General features: G+C 37.2%; 2 protein-coding genes across 2 annotated transcripts; both read right to left on the bottom strand.

Moving 5' to 3' along the window:
* Nucleotides 1-766: 766 nt before the first annotated feature.
* LOC135471679 (acetylcholinesterase-like) lies at nt 767-8443 on the bottom strand. The gene is made up of 5 exons (XM_064750992.1): nt 8223-8443; nt 7321-7367; nt 5355-5493; nt 4368-4509; nt 767-3113 (listed from the first exon to the last, which is right to left on the bottom strand). Exons 1-5 carry the CDS (start codon nt 8350-8352, stop codon nt 2756-2758), a joined length of 816 nt encoding a protein of 271 aa, XP_064607062.1. The 5' UTR covers nt 8353-8443; the 3' UTR covers nt 767-2755.
* Nucleotides 8444-8701: 258 nt separating this feature from the next.
* On the bottom strand, nt 8702-19122 carry LOC135470902 (putative inactive carboxylesterase 4). The gene is made up of 6 exons (XM_064749951.1): nt 18867-19122; nt 13154-13330; nt 12013-12157; nt 11040-11225; nt 9490-9668; nt 8702-8911 (listed from the first exon to the last, which is right to left on the bottom strand). Exons 1-6 carry the CDS (start codon nt 19077-19079, stop codon nt 8702-8704), a joined length of 1110 nt encoding a protein of 369 aa, XP_064606021.1. The 5' UTR covers nt 19080-19122.
* Nucleotides 19123-20790: the final 1668 nt, after the last annotated feature.

Here is a 20790-nt window from a genome sequence, read left to right on the forward strand (position 1 = left end):
AATTTTATGTATGGGCACACTTAAGATGGTCAAAAGGCACAATTATGAGTTACAATGTTCATTTCTGCATAATTTCATGAATTTTCCATCAATATAAAAATGAGAAGAGATGTTAACAGACAGACAGGCGAGATGGATCCGACAATACTCATTTAGCCGTGAGGGGATAAAGAGTAAAGAGCTCTGTCTGGATGGCCCGTATTTATCAGGTATACCCTTTACGTATGAAATTCACTTGATGAAAATACAATTAGCAGCTCTATCTCCTAAATAACTGTTGTGGGTTCACAGAGTCTTGGTGAAAGGCTATAAACATTCATGCCAATAATATATTAACTGCATTATTATAGTATTACTAAGGACATGCATCCGATTTGAAATGAACCAATCTGATGTTTTGAACATCGTTTGGAAGAATTTCAACTACAATGCGTGGGAATGTTTTGGCGAGATATGCAAAAGTCTATATTTCTGAAACTCCAAAGAAGGCAGAATCCGCTTTCCTCTCAATAAATCGGTCACCAGTTTTCCCCTACAACGTTAACCAGTGTCTTCGTTATAGCATTAGACCGGAATCTTAAAAAAAAAAAACACGAACCTGAAAATGCCAGTCCGATTTAGGCACGTATCACACCCACATGTCTACAACATCCACAATACAAGAAAAACCGAACTTCCGAATAAGCAAAAACCAACACAAGTTGGATATGTACATATTTAATATTGACAACTTCCCAAATATGAAAATACAAAACGCAATGGCTGGGTAAACATCGCTAATAAAACTCTACGAAACAGTATTTCATTTAAACATAAGAATAGAAAGTGCTTACAAAGAAGAGAAAGAAAGAGTGCACAAACAGTTTCTTTCCGATTTTATACTACCACGAATATAAATAATAACCAACACCTTAACCATAATCTAACTACGGCATAAGTTATCCTCACACTAAAACAATCATAGACTGTAATTCTTCTAAGAATTCTACAGAAATAATTGATGTCAAACTCAATGTACAGTCTCGGGCAACGAGTTATCTCCCTTGACAGTTCATGAGCTGAGCTAAAACTTGACAGATACGAAGAAAAAGAGAAACGATTAAGATAAAGAAACAAAACATGATTTCACAACCTCATATTGCTTTGTTTCTTGTTTATGCAATATTGACAATTCAATAGTCATGAAGTGGGTTCGAATGTGAAACTGCATGGGTTTACGTAAAATTAGGTTTCAACAAGAATATTCACCACTGAATCCAACATTCTTTGTCAAGATACCACATGAATAATGTACGCTACTATTTTTTCCTTTGCGAACTGTTCATTTCTGGGTATCATAATCACATATATGATGTAGGTAGAGCGCTTTTCCTTTCACCGTAAAGTTTTACTGTAACTTTATTAAACACCTCTTCATACAATTCTAATAAACAGACGACATATTTTTCCGATGTATCAGAACTTACAAAATGAGAAAGTTGTACACAGTTAATGCACTGTACATACAACCACATACACTTCTATACATATACATATGTATATTTACACAAATATTTTTAGAAAAAAATCTGCCGCGAGATTTACATTTACACTGTTAAGGACCTATTTGTTGATTTATGAGTGCTCATGCGCAGTTGTAAGTATATACCATCCTGTCCTCCTGATGTTAAGCAAACCTATGAGCTGGTGATAATGTGCATTAATCTACTGCTTTGGTCAGGTAACGTGTGTGTTTCTTCAACATTAATTACAACCATTAAACAGTTGGGATATCAAATTTAAGCAGGGTACAGTATCGATAATCGCATTAGAGTATTTCTAGACTGATGAGGTCTAATAAAATTGCAGTTAACCTCACTGCATTTTGTTTTACCCAATTCTCCTTAAGCCATGGGGTTAGGGGGCGTGTAAATTGCTACTATTTGTGAAATTTACATGGACAGTTAGAATAAAACTTTGACTGAGGTAAACTGAGAAGAGGCCGTATTTCACCGGATACATGCACGTGTGACCATTTGCCAGCTATCAGACTGTTGTCGCCGCTCTAGTTTTATTCTCTATGCTGTACCTATTTAAGTATATCCATCTTCTTTAACTGGATCCAACTGGATTTAATTTATGGCGATGGCATATTCAAGCGCGAATTCTCATTACTACAGAAAACATCACCAATTTGTTGACAGAAGAGTGGACTTGCTGAAGGACGTTCTGCACAGGTAATTATAACATCAATATCTGTTTGCCAAGTAAGTGGAACAGGAAGTCACACCTCCTGATGTGGAATCGTGTCTCCTGTAACTCGTAAAACTCCTTCCTGCCTGTAACAAAGTCCGATCAAAGCTATATGGTCTTCTATTCTTCCCTGTATAGTGGCTCACTTTTTCCCTTGTACATGTGCCCATAAAACACTTGTGTGCCTTATATACAAGTACTGCAGCAGGAAACGATTCGCTCTTGTTGCGGTTAGGAATTCTTTAACTCGTCGGAGTCTGCCATTGGGAATAACGTGAAACTGGTCCCAACATTAGATTTTATTTACTTCATAGAAATTTTACGTTGACGTCTGTAAGTGTACCAACCTGCCGAGAATTATACAGCCGCTAAATACAGGCCTGACTCTTTTAATGTTAAACTACCCTGATTCCTATAATGAATAAACTGACGACGTGAAATAAATAATAAGTATTCCATGGAATAAACTTGTAAAAATCATATATACATCTGCATATATACCCCAATCGCTCTATTTTATAATTCACACGTTCGCTCGTTTAGGGCGGATCAGGCAGATAAGAATCATGAGTATGATGATCAGCACGAAAGTGGCTGTTATGAATACACCGGCAACAATTCGGCATATGAAGTAATCTCTTTCCAAATCTTCCACCATGTCACTTGGCAACACCCCAGAGTCGATATAGTGTATCAAACGAGGAACCACTTTATTCCAAAAGTCAGTCTTGCCATTGAGGAAAGGGCGGGAAAGTTGAACTGTTGGTGTATCCAGTCCGCCCAGAGTCAGGAATGAGCTGTTTTGTAGGTCAAAGGCCAACCCAGAATCCGTCTCAAGCACAATGCTCACGTTATTTATGCTACTGTTCAAAGTTGGACGCCTGGAAAGCAAACACATGCAATTAAAGTGGTTTGCAAGGCTGAAGGTGATACATGTTTAGCCACTCCAAAAATAAACGTCGGTAAAAGTGTTGCCATCTGAGTTGCATAGAAAAAATCTCTACACTCTAAAGGATTTATTTTTAAAAACATTGTAAAAGAAAGAAGTTCAACTGTATCTTTCCATCAGTCTGAAACACTGCATGCCACAAGCATAAGGGATTCTAAATAAATCCCCATACATAGCTCGGTTTATTGCGGGATCAAGACGGTACCACCAAACTTTTAACAACTATATTTCTTATCGAAGGCTCAAAGAAAAGGTAATTCTGTGCAGTTACAAAACATTCAGGCATCAGCTATAGATGAATTTGTAAGACCTCAGAATGTCTCACTGAAAATACAGATACACATACCACGTAAAGACATCACCACTTTGAATTTTTCTACTCTCTATACGGGTGTTTCTCACGGAATTGGAAGCAGTTCGTACATTGTTTATGTTTTTAAAAGTCATCGTTACCATAACCTCACAGGAAACACGACATCCTTCACTTCTGCTAAATACAATCTACCACTCATTAGATCTCGTTGTTCATGGAGTCGCTTAAATTTCAGTGCCATCCGAGTGAAATTCCATGCTTTCCTATTGGTAGAGACTGTATCTACCCCACCCCACCCCGCTTCTCCCTTCTTGTTTTGCACACTTGTACATATTCTCATTTGGATATGATTATATCCAAAAGTTATTAAAGAGGAATCTATTTCAAGCTCAATCATTTTCATTTGCTAGGAGGTATGTTGACGATCTGTCAACTATATATATATATATATATATATATATATATATATATATATATATATATATATATATATATATATATATATACATATACATATATATATATATATATATATATATATATATATATATATATATATATATATATATATATATATATATATATATATTGCATACATAGCAAAAGCTGTGAAAATAATATAGCCACCTATACTGGATTTAAAGGACTAGAGGGATAATTTGAATTTTGATTTCAACCAACATTACAATTTATTACTGCAGATATTAATGTCTCAAGAAGATAATTAAATAAAATTGTACAACGAATATAAGTATCTTACTTCTTGCAATTATAGATTTGAACCCCTTCATTGTCTGTGAGTGGTATGTGAATTTCGGACTTGGCGCTTAGATTATAAAAGATATAAAGGTATAAAATATATTAAGGTTTTACCCAAATTTGACAAAACTGCTCCACAGATGCATCATTAATCGGCTCATGTTTCTGTCGTTCTCTGTAGAGGTTTCTTGGGCGAGAGTTGTGTCCACTAGTGGCTCCCCAAACACGTACTTGACATCCTTGCCGTGGGGCACATCTAAACATTGGGGGAAATGTACACATAATTCCATATTACTTCTAACTTCAAAAGTAAAAGAAAATACCTGTATGTTGAAAATACGATTGATAATCTTCAAAAATAATTTAAAAAACTGGCATACAAAAGTCAACCAAACCCACTGTGGTTGCACATGTACACCATTTTTTGTGTTCATTTTGCTGCAGAAAGGACTGGTTTGATCTTAGGTTGGGGCTGATACAGATAAAAGGTTAAATAATGTTGTAAAACTACATAAGGAGAACCATGCATATGGGAGTATTCTTTTTATTATCACTGGACGATTTTACACATTCATTATAGAATTTATTATACTCGGGGATAAATTAGTCGCTATTATGCATGGAATATTTTTTGCTTGATAATGCTTAAGAAATGTGATATAAATTATTTAATGGGTAGACCTATATCCGGGACAAGTGGAAATAAGAATAAATTTAAGACTAACAATATTAATACGTGTTTAATAAGACCTTCAAATCGTCCAGTAAAACGCATGTAATTTGACACCAGACTGACTGTTACCTGACGTCATTGTCGTTGTATACAAAAAAGTTGGCATCATTATCGTGAGGTAATGATTTCAAATGCAAGTATTCAATTTCTTTATATGGAATTTAACGTGGAGCAACCTGCGATTGAGAATGAATTTAATTAAAAAGGAATTGTTTGTTTACATCAGTTTATACTGTTTCATAAGATATAAGCACTTGCTAAAAACCAACATGAAAAGAAGAAATAGTAAATTCACCATATTTCAGTCCTCACCGCGGTTTCATATGTAGTTCACATTGCAAACAAGCATGCAGAATGTAAATACATACCCCTGTGAACTGATGAAGATACGCCGTCATCATGGATTGAGGCGTAGTTATACTGGTATGTGTAAACGGGTACGTGTCTCTTGACGAGCGTTTCTGCAAACTTTCGAACAGGGGAGTTCATCAGATAGTCGCTGAATATCTGATAAGATAAGAAAAAACAAGTCACATGATATGAAGTTTTATCTAGAAGACTACTGGCACTCAGCCATTTAAAGATATTTAAATGGTTGTTATTTCAAAGAAAGCTGTTTTTACGTCAAAAACCATTTCACTGGAAACGGACCTTATTTTGCCAAAGTCTGAATTATACTTTTAAATACACAATATATCTTTACCATCAGAAAGATCAGAATGGGGAGATTGTGAACAATAAACTATAATTTCATTAATGTATGCAACTACACATAACTAAACTATATATTTGCATTTAAAATGACTGGTAACGTGCTACAGAGTACATGACTTTTCAAGAAACAAAAAACAAAATCACAGTAAACACTGTATGTATCGAATGTGAATTACAAACTGAAGTAGCGCGTGTTAGATATTTACTGATATCGAGACTGTCTCTATTCAAGACTGAGAATTGAATGAGATATTTGCCTAGTTAGAAGTATAAGATGGTGAAACAATGTTATAACGTCAACAAAATAATGACAACATATTATGACCTGCATCCATCTGTGACCAACTTAAGTTTGCCATGGAAGAAAAGGTGCAGATAGAATTTTGTCTGTTGAAGTATCCATACATTGTTCCTATCGCGGAATTACGGAACTTAGTGTTCAGATCCTGGTCAATAAATAAACTCAAGATTCACAATGACAGGAAATTTTGGAATTATTATCACCAAAGTTTGTTTCATTATATAACGCAAGCATACTAATTTTGCATCCACATGGCATAAAGACATCACATCCCTTTGATTCATGAAAGATCTGTCTTATATAATAAAATTCGATATAAATATCTCCATCCGCAGAGGAATGGAGAATGTTTTTTTAAATATGAAAATGTTTGTGTTTCGAGTTGTCTTTAGTTGAGTTCAACGCCAATAAATTCAGATACAAAGTCAAGAGCACCGCTAAATAAATCAATCTCTCCTGATGTGCAGCAAGATTCTGAATGAGCTGTAATAAGCCATACGCCAGTCTATTCTACACACAATATTAAGTTTAACATTATTAGATCTATATGTCTGAATGAGACAATATGTTTATATTTGCGTCTCTCAAAATGTTCAGGGGGCCTTCGTGGCTCAGCTGGTTAGCGCGCTAGCGCAGCGTAATGACCCAGGAGTCTCTCACCAATGCGGTTGCTGTGAGTTCAAGTCCAGCTCATGCTGGCTTCCCTCCGGCCTTACGTGGGAAGGTCTGACAGCAACCTGCGGATGGTCGTGGGTTTCCCACGGGCTCCGCCCGGTTTTCACCTACCATAATGCTGGCCCCCGTCGTATAAGTGAAATATTCTTGAGTACGGCGTAAAACATCAATCAAATAAATAAATAAATAAATAAATAAAAAATGTTCATGTTACTTTCAAGAACGAATAAATTTGACTGCGAATAAGTACTTGCCTTGGCTTAGAGCAAGAAACAGTTCAAAAGTTTACAAAATATTTGTAATGGATTTAACGTACTGTATATTACATCTTCGCATATATATGTGGACATTGGGTAGGTTGAGTTTTTGCCACGCTTACGCACATTTCGCTCAAATCATCTCTAGACTGTGCAACTTGTGTTGATGTAAATGTCATATTTCATAACATCATTTTTATTTTCTTTTGGCTCGCTGACTCCTCTAAATTAGTCTCTTTTTGCATCACTGTCATTCTTATACATACTTTGAATGAAAAACAGATCTTGAGTGTTTTGATTGTGGTATTTTCAAAGACTAAACTCATGGGCTTTGTGCCCGACTGAGTTAAGAAGTAATTAAAGAATTATTCTTGGCAAAGCCCATACCTTTCCCTTGTGCCCTTCCTCAGTGTTATACTCGTGCTGAATAATATCTGTCAGAAAAAAAATACACACGCGTGGATGTTGAAACAACAACAAGCAATCGATTTACAAATTACACCACAGATACTATTCAGAACAGATCAGAGCATGTCAAGGACATTTTGCGCTAGAAAGAATGACGAGTTAATGTCTCTAGCAGTATTGAATTGCTTGATTGCTATATTTAAATAGTGCAGACAAAGTGCTATATTTTTTCAATTGTATTTGACCACATATTTTATAATACAACAATTTATAGATGTCAAAATATATCACCAAGGCCTCAAATATTTCTAAACATTTACCTGTCAAAAAAGATTCTAAACCAATAATGATAATAATAATACAGAAATATATGCATGTATTTATTGTGGTTAATATATAAGATGAATGGTACTGCGTTTAAAATGGCTGTGACATTTTATACAATGGAACTGAGTTTAAAGAATAATCTGAAAGAAATAAACAGAATACAAAGGGGGACAACTTGTTAATTTTATTACGCAAAATATGAGCGAAACTTGTTGAGTTGTTAAGACATCTAAATAAACTTTTTTCTACGTTTGCTTGGACGCTGAGTCGATAAAGGTGCTGTGTTTTTCGCCAATCTCTCATTCTAGAATATTAATGTTCTTTCTTGCATTAATCTTTGAATTATGCCAAAAAAAAGATGACAGTGCTAACCTTAATTCGCAATCTGTGCACAGAATCTGGGTAAAACCATGAAACCAATTTTTATTCTTTCTTTGTCAAGTACAAAAGGCTTTATGGATTCCAACATCTAATCGAACAACTATCTTTACTACTTCATATGTGCTAGAGAAGGTAAGCAAGGGTCTATAAGTACCGGTTAGAATAAGACTCACAGTGCAATGATTTGTATCGAGGAACGCCACAGAACACCAGCTCTTTTACCACTTCCTTAAACGAGACACTGTGGGCTTCAGGAGATAAGAAGGCAGAAAACAGAAAATGGTAAACGCAGACCAGATTCATTTAAAAACTAGAAGGCGTTGCTGACTGAGGAATGCATCTAAGGCTTCAGGCAATCTGAATTGATGGCAACTGAATACGTTGCCAAACATGTCATACAGATTTGGACAAAAACGACACCTACTTACAAGAGTAGAAAAATGTATCCTTGGGATTAAATTAAATTCATTCAATTTTCTGCATTTATTTCAAAGAATAAAAAGTGACATGACAACTTGTGCTGCATTCAACGGAATACAAACAGCGTTGGCTGATCGTGCTTAGACTAGGCTGACGGCCGCTAGCTCAATCGATAAAGACAGAGAGAAAAGATAGACGTTTTGTCTAGGAAAAGTGTAAAGGAATTTATATGTTAATAGCTTTTTGGCCGGATACGCTCAAAAAGGAGAAACTGTACAAAAACGGCATTCTTACTAAAATCATTTACTTCGTCTTTAGTTATTCCAACCATGACTGCCTGTGCGTTGATTGGGGCGGACTGGAGCAAGACTTGGCCTGTATCTGAGATGTAGTTGTTGTCAGCAATACCAGAGTACAACTCACAAGGGAAATTTGCAGCTGTCTGAAACATCAATAGACTCTATCAAGACAGAAGCTGCAAATCTCCAGGGTTCTTCTGAAAACATAAAGAAACCTTAGCATGTCCCGAAAAACAATCTGCATATCAAGGAAACGTAACACCTTTTAGACAGCGTAAACTGATTCCTCGTTAAACTACAACGCATACGGTTCTGTCGTTCTTTTATAAGGTGACAAACTGATGAGTGAGTGTGCGGTGTAGAATACTTTAGAAGTAACACTGTACAGTTCTACTGGACAAGGGAGAGAATTGAATGTGACGAGTAAGTATTACACCTTACAAAATACACTATAAAGTATTGGTTTTGAAACCAATAGTCTCGCAATAATGTTCCCCGTTTGCTGACAACAGCACTTGAGATAAATTTAACGTCAAAAACTATCACAGTATTTATCGCAATTACTCAGCCATTTAAGGTTAACTATTACAGCAAAAGGTACCAACATTTAGAAATCATAGATTAATATTAATTTTAATATATAATTAGTCTTTATATGACGGATATCTATAACATTATCCCATATGATCAATTATTCCTAGTTTTAAAAGGGAGGACTCACGAGAAACGCATCAACACTGATTTTCTTCAAACAGTTCTTTACTCTCAAGGCGTCCTTTAAACTACAGCCTAAAGTAGATAGATTTTCACGAATTTTGGTACGAAGGCGTTTCTCCAGTTTTGTGGAGGCGTAAGGCATCATTGGTGATCCGCTCATCAGGATGGCATATCTAAACAAACCTACAATCACAAAACAAGTAACCTTACTTTGACACGAATATCACACACATATGTCCATATATTTGACATTACATATTTGCTAATTCTAAGGTATAACGTGACAGTGAATAAGGCCTCAGATTACAATACATGTAAAAGTTAGTGGCTTTGGAATTGTTGAATACACTCCTTTGAGTGTATTCAAGTGATGTATGCTTACACTAATGACATGCTAAGCTTACCTCACGTACGTAAGCTATTTATCGCCGTAGAACTACCGGGATGTTGGCGCTCTGAAGAACTCGCTCGATCTGATCAATTGCGTGGGAGATATCCGTTCGAGCGGAGAGCATCCCGTCAAACGTGGTGGCGTCAGTAGAAGTGAACCACGTGTGTGATAATACGTTTGATGTTATCAGGCCAGACTATTGGTCTAAAATTGTCTCCATTCTACTTGAACAGAGACACATAGACCAATGTAAGTAATTTTGTGGATCAGGCAAAGCAGATTACTTTTAGAGACCAGTAACACCAAAGCGTTTCACCTCATCGGTATCTCTGTAGCGGGAGCTCAACGCAGTAATGGTGTCATTTTCTGATTGAAAATGTCCGATGTCCTTGACATGGAATGCACATTCTCTTTTCAAAGCTTATAATCAATGCTTTGGGTACCCACCGAATATCACGTCATGCAGATAGATGTACTAAATGTATCATGCACATTAGCGTACAATTTCGAACACAGCATCTTCACACACATAAAGCTGATATTCAACGATAGTACGAGATACCAAATGTTCCATCGACATTTATATTATCATTAGCATCCTGTGCATTCAGCTTACCATCGGCCGCCGACGTTTTTGATCCCTTCTGTTTCCTTGTGACTAAATACATTCTTTGACATTTCAAGAGGAAAGTATGCATAATCCAACAAGACCCAGCTGGTTATTTCCCTGCAAAACCTGTCTCTGGTAATAGATCACCATTGTTTGCTCATCACAAACGCGAGACGTCCATCTCGTCCATGCAGAAATATCCCAGATGTGTTTGCCATACTTAAAAGACGGCTAAAAGTGACATTTAGTCTTTGAATCGCTGACACATGGCATGGAAGAAGTATTCATCGTGAAATTTGTAACACATATTTAAGCAAATCAAACGAAAACGTATAAAACATACAAGTCTGGTTAGAAATATTTTGATATGTTGATGCTGGGACAGTCGCTTCCAGTATACGTTGGAATAACATAATGCAGCTTTAAAGGTAGAAGTTTTGGCATATATAATATTCGAAATGCGCCACATAGTCCAGTGCTCGTGTGATAATATATCAGACTATGTAACCATTAGGCAGAGAGTAAACTCTGGGTTTTTAATTTAAGAACTAACCTTTTCCATAGGGTGATACTAGATGAAGACCAACGTCATTTGCACCTGCGCTGTGGCCCACTGCTGTCACCTTGTCTGGATCGCCGTTAAAGTGTTTAATATTTTCTTTCACCCATCTGAGAGCAGCAATTTGATCAAGGAGTCCATAATTGCCAGGAAAGTCTTCCTCCCCTAGCCCAAGAAACCCTATAGTAAACAATGGTTTTCAGGTATGAAATGGGAAATATGAGGGCTGTGACAGAATGTAGATACTTCAGATGACATCAGTTCCCATTATCCATAGGCCAGCAAACTAAATATAATATTCGCAAACAAGTTTCAAACAAGCGTGGAACCGTTTGTGTTGAAAGATCCAATAAATGTTTTTGTAATCAAACTTGAGGAGCACTACATTAACTTTCATTCCGAAAACACAAAAGGATCCTACAACTTAACCCGTTAGTGGGAAATCTGACAATATTACATTAGCGTGAAAGATAGCCAGTTAGCCAGGGTTTGTGTAATGAGCTACTATTTAAGCATTTACACGGACAGCTGGAATAAAACTTAAAACACATAAATTGGTCCTGTTTCGCTGATTACGTACGTCTGACCATTTGCCAAATATCACACTGTCGTCAATGTTGCGGTTTATGTCTCTGTACTGTAAGTCTTTTATATAACAATCATTTAACATTCTTGTAAGAAAATGACGTTTTTATTGCATTATTATATATTACTTAATACACTTTATTATTAATTTTCTCTAGTTACATGAATATTACATGAAATCATTGAAATTATCAGAATAGAACATTGGCAAGATGTAAGAATTTGAAAAAAAAATCAGGTTTTAATTGAATAACTGTTTGTAAACATTTAGCGACCCAGATGTTATTTTTGATTCGTATCTAATGTAGTGGAGACGAAAGAAACCAATTTGTTTCAGTGCGGGTAAACACTGAGGATATTACAGGCCATACGTTACACTGACCAAGTTCGGCGAGTCGGTAGTTGAGCGTTACTACGACAATATTCCCGAATGCCGCCAGTATCGACCCATCTCTCATCGCCCCTGTCCCTACCGCATTAGATCCGCCATGAATGTAGACCATTACAGGTAAGAGACCCGCTGTTTTCTGAAGAATAAATGAAATAAAGATTCCTTAGAACAGATGGCAGTCAATGTTATTACATATGATGTAGCCAACACAACCGAAAAAACGAAATAGCCGAAACTGTAACCTTGTCCTGATTTTACTGATTCCCTCTCTGGTAAAACTTTTGTCAGCACAGAAAGTTGAGAACATTGATGTGTCTGTTCCAAGTGTAACAAAGTTCGTTGCTCCTTTTTATTAGTGTAATTTTTAATGTGCCAACCTAGATTAGGCGCATTTTCTAGAAGTGAAGGCCCTTTAATTATAACAGCCATGGTCAGCAAATACAGCTTATTTTCATAAAATTCTGGCTCGTGTTAATTAGAATGCTATTCGAGCAGCTAACTGAAGTCAGTAGACGAAATTGTATGCAAATTGAACTGTTCATTACTTTCAGGGTACAAGACTGATTTAGTAGTCAAGAAGCGAGATATGATATCCCATTTGTCAAGGAAACGACGGACGGGGTAGTTATTATATTACTGGGCCTCAAAACAAAACCGGAAGCGAGAAACAAGCGGAAGTAAAGAGCCATCATTGTTAGGCTGTCACGCGCCTTGCCATTCTGAGCAGATCTCGTTGCCACAACTGTCAGCTAACAGGCAAATAAAAAACTGTAGTCTGGCGGATGAGGCATCGTGTTTGCCAAAGATACCGGCATTTTCCCGCGGCAACAGAATAAAACAGCGGATCAATCGCCTGTTGAGGTCCATATTTCTGCAACATGAGTTTAACCTGGTGTTAGAAGCTGCATTGGGTTCCTCTCAGTGCTATCAGAGTGGTGTCACCCAGCACCCTCAATGTTAAATTAGCTTCACAGGGTCCACTCATTTTCAAATATCTTCAGAATGACTGCGTTGATAAATTCCCAGTCGGTTACAAAGATGGTAGTATTATCCAGTGAAATATCTTGATGTATCATAGGAATTTACATGCAAATGTGTCAGTGAAGTTGTAATATTCTGATAACGATCTTACCGTGACTGGAGTGTATATATTGAGGTAGAGACAATCCTCACTACTTTTTAGGGAGGCGGCGTGGTTTGGGCTGATGTCTTTGATGTAGCGCCTGTCCCCATGGCTCTGCGTGCAGTAGGAAGAGAACTTGAGAGCGTCCCTGATTCTGGGATACCACGGTTCAGGGGGTTTCGGCGACTGCAATAGAACCAGCAAACCCAGAGGATATATTTTAAACAAGGCATTTAGAAAGTAACTTTTGAAATACATCTTTACACCCAGACTACCACAGATAAACTTAAATCATTTATTATAATCCAGTATGTTCAGAATTAACTTAGATCTGGTCCTTGGCTGGATGGCCCAAAGTGATGACAAAAGAATATTGGGATGGCACGCGTGTACATCATCTTGTAGCCCCATGAGCACTGATCTGATGTGGCTGCCTACAAGATTGATGTTCACATCGCGTTCTGATAATTGGGTTGTACAGCGTGTCACAGGACAGCTAAATCAACGGCTACTTTTACCGCATGTTATAGGATTTCACTTCCCAAACACCCAGTATGAAATTCATCATTTAGAATTTAGTTTGGGTCTTTATTAACCATGTTCATGAGGTAATGACTTTACGTTAGAAACTACAGGATTTTCTGGGGAGAAATAAAAAAGGCCTCAATTTCTTCTGAGCGTCCAGAGAATCAATAAGGCTTATAGCCCCCGAATCTTACCCGGCACGTTATAATGCTACCATGGGACTTGCAATTTGTACCTCTGTAATCCCCACAGAACCAACAATCAGTTCTCAGTGTTACACCGAGGAAGTCAGCCAACATAAGGAGTCTATTGTATGAACTAGACAATATTTATGGCAATAATGTATTCTTCTTTAAATCATTACCGCTGCAAAGTTACATGTAATTTTACACTGGGTTAATAAAAATATAACTTAAATTGCAAGAAATGTCAGTGATAAGGGAAAGACAGCATACAACATGATAAATCAAACAGAATTCACATTTGGTATTAATGACGATATAATGAAAGTATATCGTAATCAGTTGACAATTTTCTAATTCCCATGAAATATTGCATTTACATATTGCATATGTTTAATCTGTTAATCATTACATGGTTATTAACAGTTGTCTTTGATGGTTTACAGATTATGCTATAGAAATAGCTGACATACATACTCGTTTAGAGTCTAAACGAGTTCATCGCTCCATGACGCATTCGTTAAGCACACTGAATTCTCTACCCAGATGCTCAAGTTAGTGTCAAACTGAGGGGCTTAGCAAATTATTTGCAGGCATGTTAAATGCGCCCCACAAGTCTGTGGCTCCCTCAACACACGACAGAGTCACTACCGTTAAATTCCACGTAATTGATAAAAATGTGCCCAAAGTCAGAGTGCTCGTGCCAGAGGTTTGATTGTGATTCTCGTTTTTCTGGGACATTTCATACTGGAACGCACATTTCCCACCGGCAAGAGCATATAAACCGTTGTATAAATTTATACAAAGCCTTATTGTTCATAAGATATTGGTTCACACAAATTTTAAAGCAAAATCTTTTTCGGCCATTGGCAGGCATTTCTGACTAAACCTCCTCAAAATGTTCGTTTACAAAGCAACAATCTGAAAAAAATACTCAAAGCGTAGTTTCATTTTAAAATCTAAGGGTTTAGATCTTTGATCATCGCATATAAATACCTTTATATGTAACTTTGTCAAGAAAGAAAAGTAGGTCTTTGTTGCAGAATAATGGTCGTATTCGTGAATGTTCACTGGTTACTTTGCTCAGTACATTTGTTTTTAATGATACAAATGGTATTGAATTGTTGATATGACAGTTAAACGAGTTCAGTTAAATCTATTTTGCAGCTAACTTTCGATCTTTTAATTATGATTTTCATCTTTTGCTCTTTCATAACTTTCCTTGGAATAAGCGAATACGTGTCTATGCATTTAAAGTTAAATGCATGAGGCTCAGATGTTAGCACCAGGAGCGTGTCTGAAATCAGTGCATTTCTTTCTTTTGAACTTTTAGCATGAGAAAGTTTTGATCAATAGAAAGCAAATTTAACACGCAGTCTTAACGGATACTTACGAAAGTTTGCAAGAGTAAGGTGTCGAGTAAAATATGTTATAAACTATCGTTTCTCCCAATTGTTTCTTTGATTTCTTTATACAAACATCTGTACATATAAATAAGTTTCGTTTTCCAACAATATAAGTTATGATATTTATTTGTTAGTACTCAGCAAAGAAGGTCCATTTAGGAGATCCTAACACAAAAACCCATGAGCATATCAGTTGTTCAAGCTGCCAGCAGGCGATGTAGAGATCATCCATTTGCTAAATAAGAAACGGATATGAACACTGGTGGCTTTGCCCGGGTAAAATCCCAACGTCCTTTAATTTTTTTGTTTTACATTTTCCTGTAATGAATTTGACGATAATAAACGAACTGGGCTGTCCTAATAATGCAAACGGTTACGTTGGGAGCTGGCACCAGTAAACTGAGGAAAGACTACCCTCTTGTAATTGCGGCTTTTTCATTCTGATTATAAATCTGTCCAGGTAAGCTTGGAAAACATTAATCAACGACAGATAACATCACTCTAATGTCTTCAAACGTCAACGCACAGTGTGCACTCAATTACAGCATATGACAGATGAGATATTAAATTATTTTAAAAAGTTACTGAACATAACAATTAGGCTTTTGTTCGGGCTATATAACTATTCTGTCCAGAGAATTTCCAATTACTCGGCTTTTATAGAGAAGTCTTCTCGAGCCGCCTTGATCGATGTAGGCTATGTTTTCCAATGACAGGGCCTAGCCAACTTGTCGCGTTTTAGCCCAGGGTCCTTCTCTACTCTCCAGAATCATACTCCATATATTTGAGAATTTCGTCTTATGACAGTTTCGTTTCCTGGAAAGAAATCCTAGAGTTTTTTTTTAATTGCCATATAGTGACAAATCAAAAACTTTAAGAGATTGTATTTTCTGTCTTGGCAAAGGCATATGTAGGGCCCCTTGATAACCTACAATCTGCACAACTCTATATTTTTATTACAGTAACGATCCATAAGAAAAACTAAATTAAAACGGTTTGTATAATTAAATGGATTTCGAGGTTTGAGCGTCTTTCCAAGGCTTTAAATAAATATCATTTCCAAGCATTACAATGAGATTATGCTTCTATCTAATGATTGGTAAATTTTCTTAGTGCCTTGAGTGATTGAGAATAGTATCAAGCATTAGCTGTATGATATGCTCCTGACGAAATTGGTGTAAATTACGAAATCTAGTATATGTATCCAAAGAAGACCCCAACAGTATACCCGTTGAGAAAACGACTGCCCACTCGTACATGTCAGATTTAGAAAATGACACAGTTCTGTCTTCCGATGATTGCGTCACATGGGTGCATGTATGGAACCGGTCTTCAGGTTAGCCAAGGTTCCATAATTTGAACAACATGTTAGACACAGTGCTGGCCATTTCGTCATTCTCCATGTAATGGAAGGTTGGATAAAAGCGCATTTATCTTGTCACCATTGACATCCCACTTTGTCTTGATTTAGCTCCATTAAATCTGGATCCTTTTGGTCGCCAGACGACCCCTGAAACAGATGCGGCTAATAGATATAGACGATAAGCTAGGTCTTAGGCATCACTCGAGAAAGTTTGTTTGAGTGACCATGTAGATATCCATTTTATAACTTGGATGACCTGAATTAGAAAATTCCACTAAGAGTGCATGTAACCTCTCATATTACATACCTGTAAATTTTTTTGTGTGTTAAAACATTATGAAAATTCGGATAGTTACCGATTGATTTAGCCTCGTACTATTTTTTTCATCCCATCAATTGCAAATTACTCCACTGCTTTTTTAAGTTACAACCAAAGCTCATCAGCTAAACAAAGCACAAACCATTAATTATCCTTTAAATTCAGAAATTATCGTATATTAGTTGTTCCAGTGAGTAAACAACTTTCCACAGGTTGAAAAACCGCTGTGAACCAAACATTAAATTATTCCATCGTTCAATGCAGTCAAAATTCTATAATAGCAACTTGCCAACAAGTCACCGATGTTATTATGTGAAATATCTTTTAGGTTGGGCAATTGCCGATGAGAAACTTCTCTGACGTGAAGCTGTTGTATTTGATACGCCAAGAAACAAACTTCTTGTTGTTTTTTCTCTATATGTAGTGATCATAAATGTAAGGCTATCACAACTACCATTTTAAGGTTACCATTGCTTATTTTGAAAAGCGCTCACGAGGGCCTCTTTCCTAGCGCTTATTTGCGGTAAAGATTAGTAGCAATCAGCGAACAAAACATTTGAGTTTATTACAGTAATCCTAATACATGACTGTTGAATTTATATCCTTGGTCGATGTAGTAAAACTTGGAGTACAGATAACGGCTTTGAGTACAGATGGTGTTGGTGTACATATTTACACACTTTTCTACATAGAACCAAATGAGCTATATTCGAATTTATATCTCACCTGTTTTTGGCAGAAAGTTTTTCAGAAGACTTCTGTGCCCTTATTTGTATCTGTACTGTGTTGTACTGCTGTATATTAAACTATACATTTAAATACATATTATGCAATCTGGTTTACTTTATTCACTTTGCCTACAAAACAAGCGGCTGTTCTTAAATTTACCTACTATGCAATCTGCTGTACTTTATTTACAAAATACATAACCTTTTATGTTTGATTCACATACTAAACAAGCCCCTATGAATGATTCACATACTATAAAATTTCCAGTAAATGAGTTACCCACTATATGTATGATTTACATATTATATATCCTGCATGATTTGCATATTGTATACCACTATAAATAATTTACATACTAAGCAACCTGTTATTCCTTATATATGTTCTATAATCACCTTGCTACATTTGACATTAGAATGCGACTCAATGTCGTAAAAATAGTCCTTCACCATCGTGGAAATATCGTTATGTGGAAGACCTGAAGATCTTGACAGCATTTGATATCATGGCTCCAGAAACACTTCAGAAGAAAAGTTTACATTAACAGCTTTACATGTGCAGAGATATGTGTGCTACTGCGTGTGCGCATCCCAGTTAAGATTGTCATTTATAAACCTGATGTCTTCAGCAATTATTTATTTACCTGACTGCATGGCCTTTTTATTTAATTCTAGGAACCATGGACTTTTATTAAGCCTTAAACAGCTGTGTCTATCCGTGGTGGTATTAAACTTGATATGGTTTTTAAGTGGTATACGTGTTTTATCAGAGGACGGTACAGCATAGGCGTGCAGGCAGACGGTTTCTATCTCGGTGGTTAAGGTGATTTGAGCCTCTTTAGTCCCCACGGATAATAAGCATGCAGGGTTAAGTCGATAGGCTTCCTAGCGACTTGATTTGTCAAATGTCAGTGTTTCGCCAGTAATTGAGCCTCCATTGATCTCCAGAATTAGTGGCATGCCGAGGCCTCTGTTAGATTTATGTGATTCTGCTAAAATTTGGGCGGTCATGAACTGGGTTATGTGTAGGCTGGAGGTGCTCATGTCCAAGCATTGCCTCTGCTCCGGGTGTATCTACTTGGGCAAACACGGGACGTGAGTACAACTGAGTTCAGCCAGATTGTTCGTGATATCCACCCGAAACGTCATTCAAATTTTCTGAGAGGAGTAAAAAAAATCTACGTGTAAAAAGTACATACCTCAAAGCGCAGATGTCCAACCGGCGGTTTTGCGAAAGGTATACCCAAGTAACTCTCGACATCGCGACCCGGTAAAGCTGTTTCTTCAATCTTTCCTCGGACTCGTCCGTAACTCGTGTTCCTGACACCTGTCGTACTCTCACAAAGTGCAATTAAAATTGCAAGAATAAAGCATTGCCACAAGGCATAATTGTCCATAGGTGTTACAACCATTGTCGCGCACCTTTCCTGAAGCGACACCTTCCAGAAACCAAATATAACTATGTGAGATGAGCAATGTACTGTCTTCCTATCTTCCACGATCGGGCCTCTCGCCTGTATTGTCTGTAGCTGAGCATAGTGAATCTATAAGTCTTGTCTTGACTGATGAAACAAGGCAGATATTACGTCAAATTTCCTCTGCTCCAATACCTATCGAACCGCGTGCTGTGTAAGCATCACATTAAAGGCCCGATGTTTCCCGCGAGCAGTCCGCCAACAGTAATATTCATGGCGCCTCTGTTCGGCACAAATTAAAACACTGGCTTGTAGCTGAGACAAATTTCTGAAATATTGTCACAGACAAATATTATGGACGTCGGCACTCTCTTTTTTGCCGCATCCCATCATGCCTGCACACCAGTCACCATGACGATTACCAAGCGCTATTTATCAAGAAGCTTGCCCGTAGTGGCCTCCAGACGGGAGTTTGCCTAGCAGAAAATGCAGAGGGCTTCGGCGTCACAAGGCGCAAGGAACTCAAAGTCAAGTGACCGAAATACCTCCGTGTCTTCGGCTCCTTGGCCTGATGTAATCATCCGCATTGGTTATGTGTTAAGGCCTTACGCAGTTCACTCAGCGGGAATAGTTATAAGAGGTAGTCTGGTTTGACGATTACCCTATCATCATGGTTCAACTGGCCAGCGCCCAATATAACTTACGAGCTGGCACATGTGTGTTTCACGGCTTACTTGAATGATAGTTCTAGCCGCTTCCTAGATCCAACACACTGCTTACGTTGCAGACATCCCGTTTTGCGCCGCACACAACGCACATCTGTCTGCATAAACACAAGAGATTGAGGTTGAGTAAACGATACTCATTGGTTTGCCGACGGTATCATAAAGATTTCCTCCTGTCCAACTCTATCGCTGCTGTTACCGGTACCTTGATGAACCGTACGCACACAGCTCGCGGGGGCGCTAGGTAAAATAATTACTAGATCCAAGTAAATCGTTTTCTTTCAACATCTTTTTTTCTGATCGATTTCGCGACCGCAGGCTGTTGATGGTGCTGTTGCCATGTACCATAATCAATTTAATCAGCTACTCTCGTGAAACAGTAATACTAAATCTGTCACATCGTGTACTAAAATAGACCATCATTGATTTTCCACGTCCAGCACGTAGTTCTGAGACCGAAGAAAAAGTTTGACATGTGGAAAAGACCAGATTGTATCATTTTTCACCGAGTGTTTGCAAAAGTTTTTTTCATTTCAAACCTCTCACTTCAGATCCGTCTTGTTCGTTCAACGTCATTTCAAATACTTTTCTTCCTGATAAAGCCATTTATGGTCAGCAATTGTTATATAGTGTTGCTCGAGAGATTTCCTTTCCGAGCATAAAACACATGCTTAAACGCCAACTAATCGCCAAATCACTTTGTATTCTCTCTGGACAAATACATGTCATCAAACGACTACCCGGCTTGTTTACTAGATGATATATATATGTTATTACTGATTACGTGTAGGGCTCTAGAACTTGTGTGGATGACGTAGTTTTGCCATACGTGTATATTGGTACCAATTCATTTTGTTGTGGTCAACACATATCACAGGCAGACATTTTGTTTATTGTTCAAGTAAACGCGGTAAATGCTGAAAAAAACTATGTGTATGTATATTAGAAAGAAAAATATGTATCTTCAAAGAAAGTGTTAGTGA

The sequence above is a fragment of the Liolophura sinensis genome, chromosome 7, assembly GCF_032854445.1.
Source record: "Liolophura sinensis isolate JHLJ2023 chromosome 7, CUHK_Ljap_v2, whole genome shotgun sequence".
NCBI lineage: Eukaryota > Metazoa > Mollusca > Polyplacophora > Chitonida > Chitonidae > Liolophura > Liolophura sinensis.

Bases quoted from the DNA above. Each gene is read 5' to 3' on its own strand.
- LOC135471679 (XM_064750992.1), bottom strand. From the start codon at position 8,352: ATGAATCTGGTCTGCGTTTACCATTTTCTGTTTTCTGCCTTCTTATCT. The intron at 7,368-8,222 runs GTGAGTCTTATT...TTTTTCTGACAG, and splicing joins TCGATACAAATCATTGCACT to ATATTATTCAGCACGAGTAT. The intron at 5,494-7,320 runs GTATGGGCTTTG...TTATCTTATCAG, and splicing joins AGGAAGGGCACAAGGGAAAG to ATATTCAGCGACTATCTGAT.
- LOC135470902 (XM_064749951.1), bottom strand. From the start codon at position 19,079: ATGGTTGTAACACCTATGGACAATTATGCCTTGTGGCAATGCTTTATT. The intron at 11,226-12,012 runs GTCAGTGTAACG...TGTTTACTATAG, and splicing joins CTACCGACTCGCCGAACTTG to GGTTTCTTGGGCTAGGGGAG. The intron at 8,912-9,489 runs GTGAGTCCTCCC...TTGATGTTTCAG, and splicing joins TCAGTGTTGATGCGTTTCTC to ACAGCTGCAAATTTCCCTTG.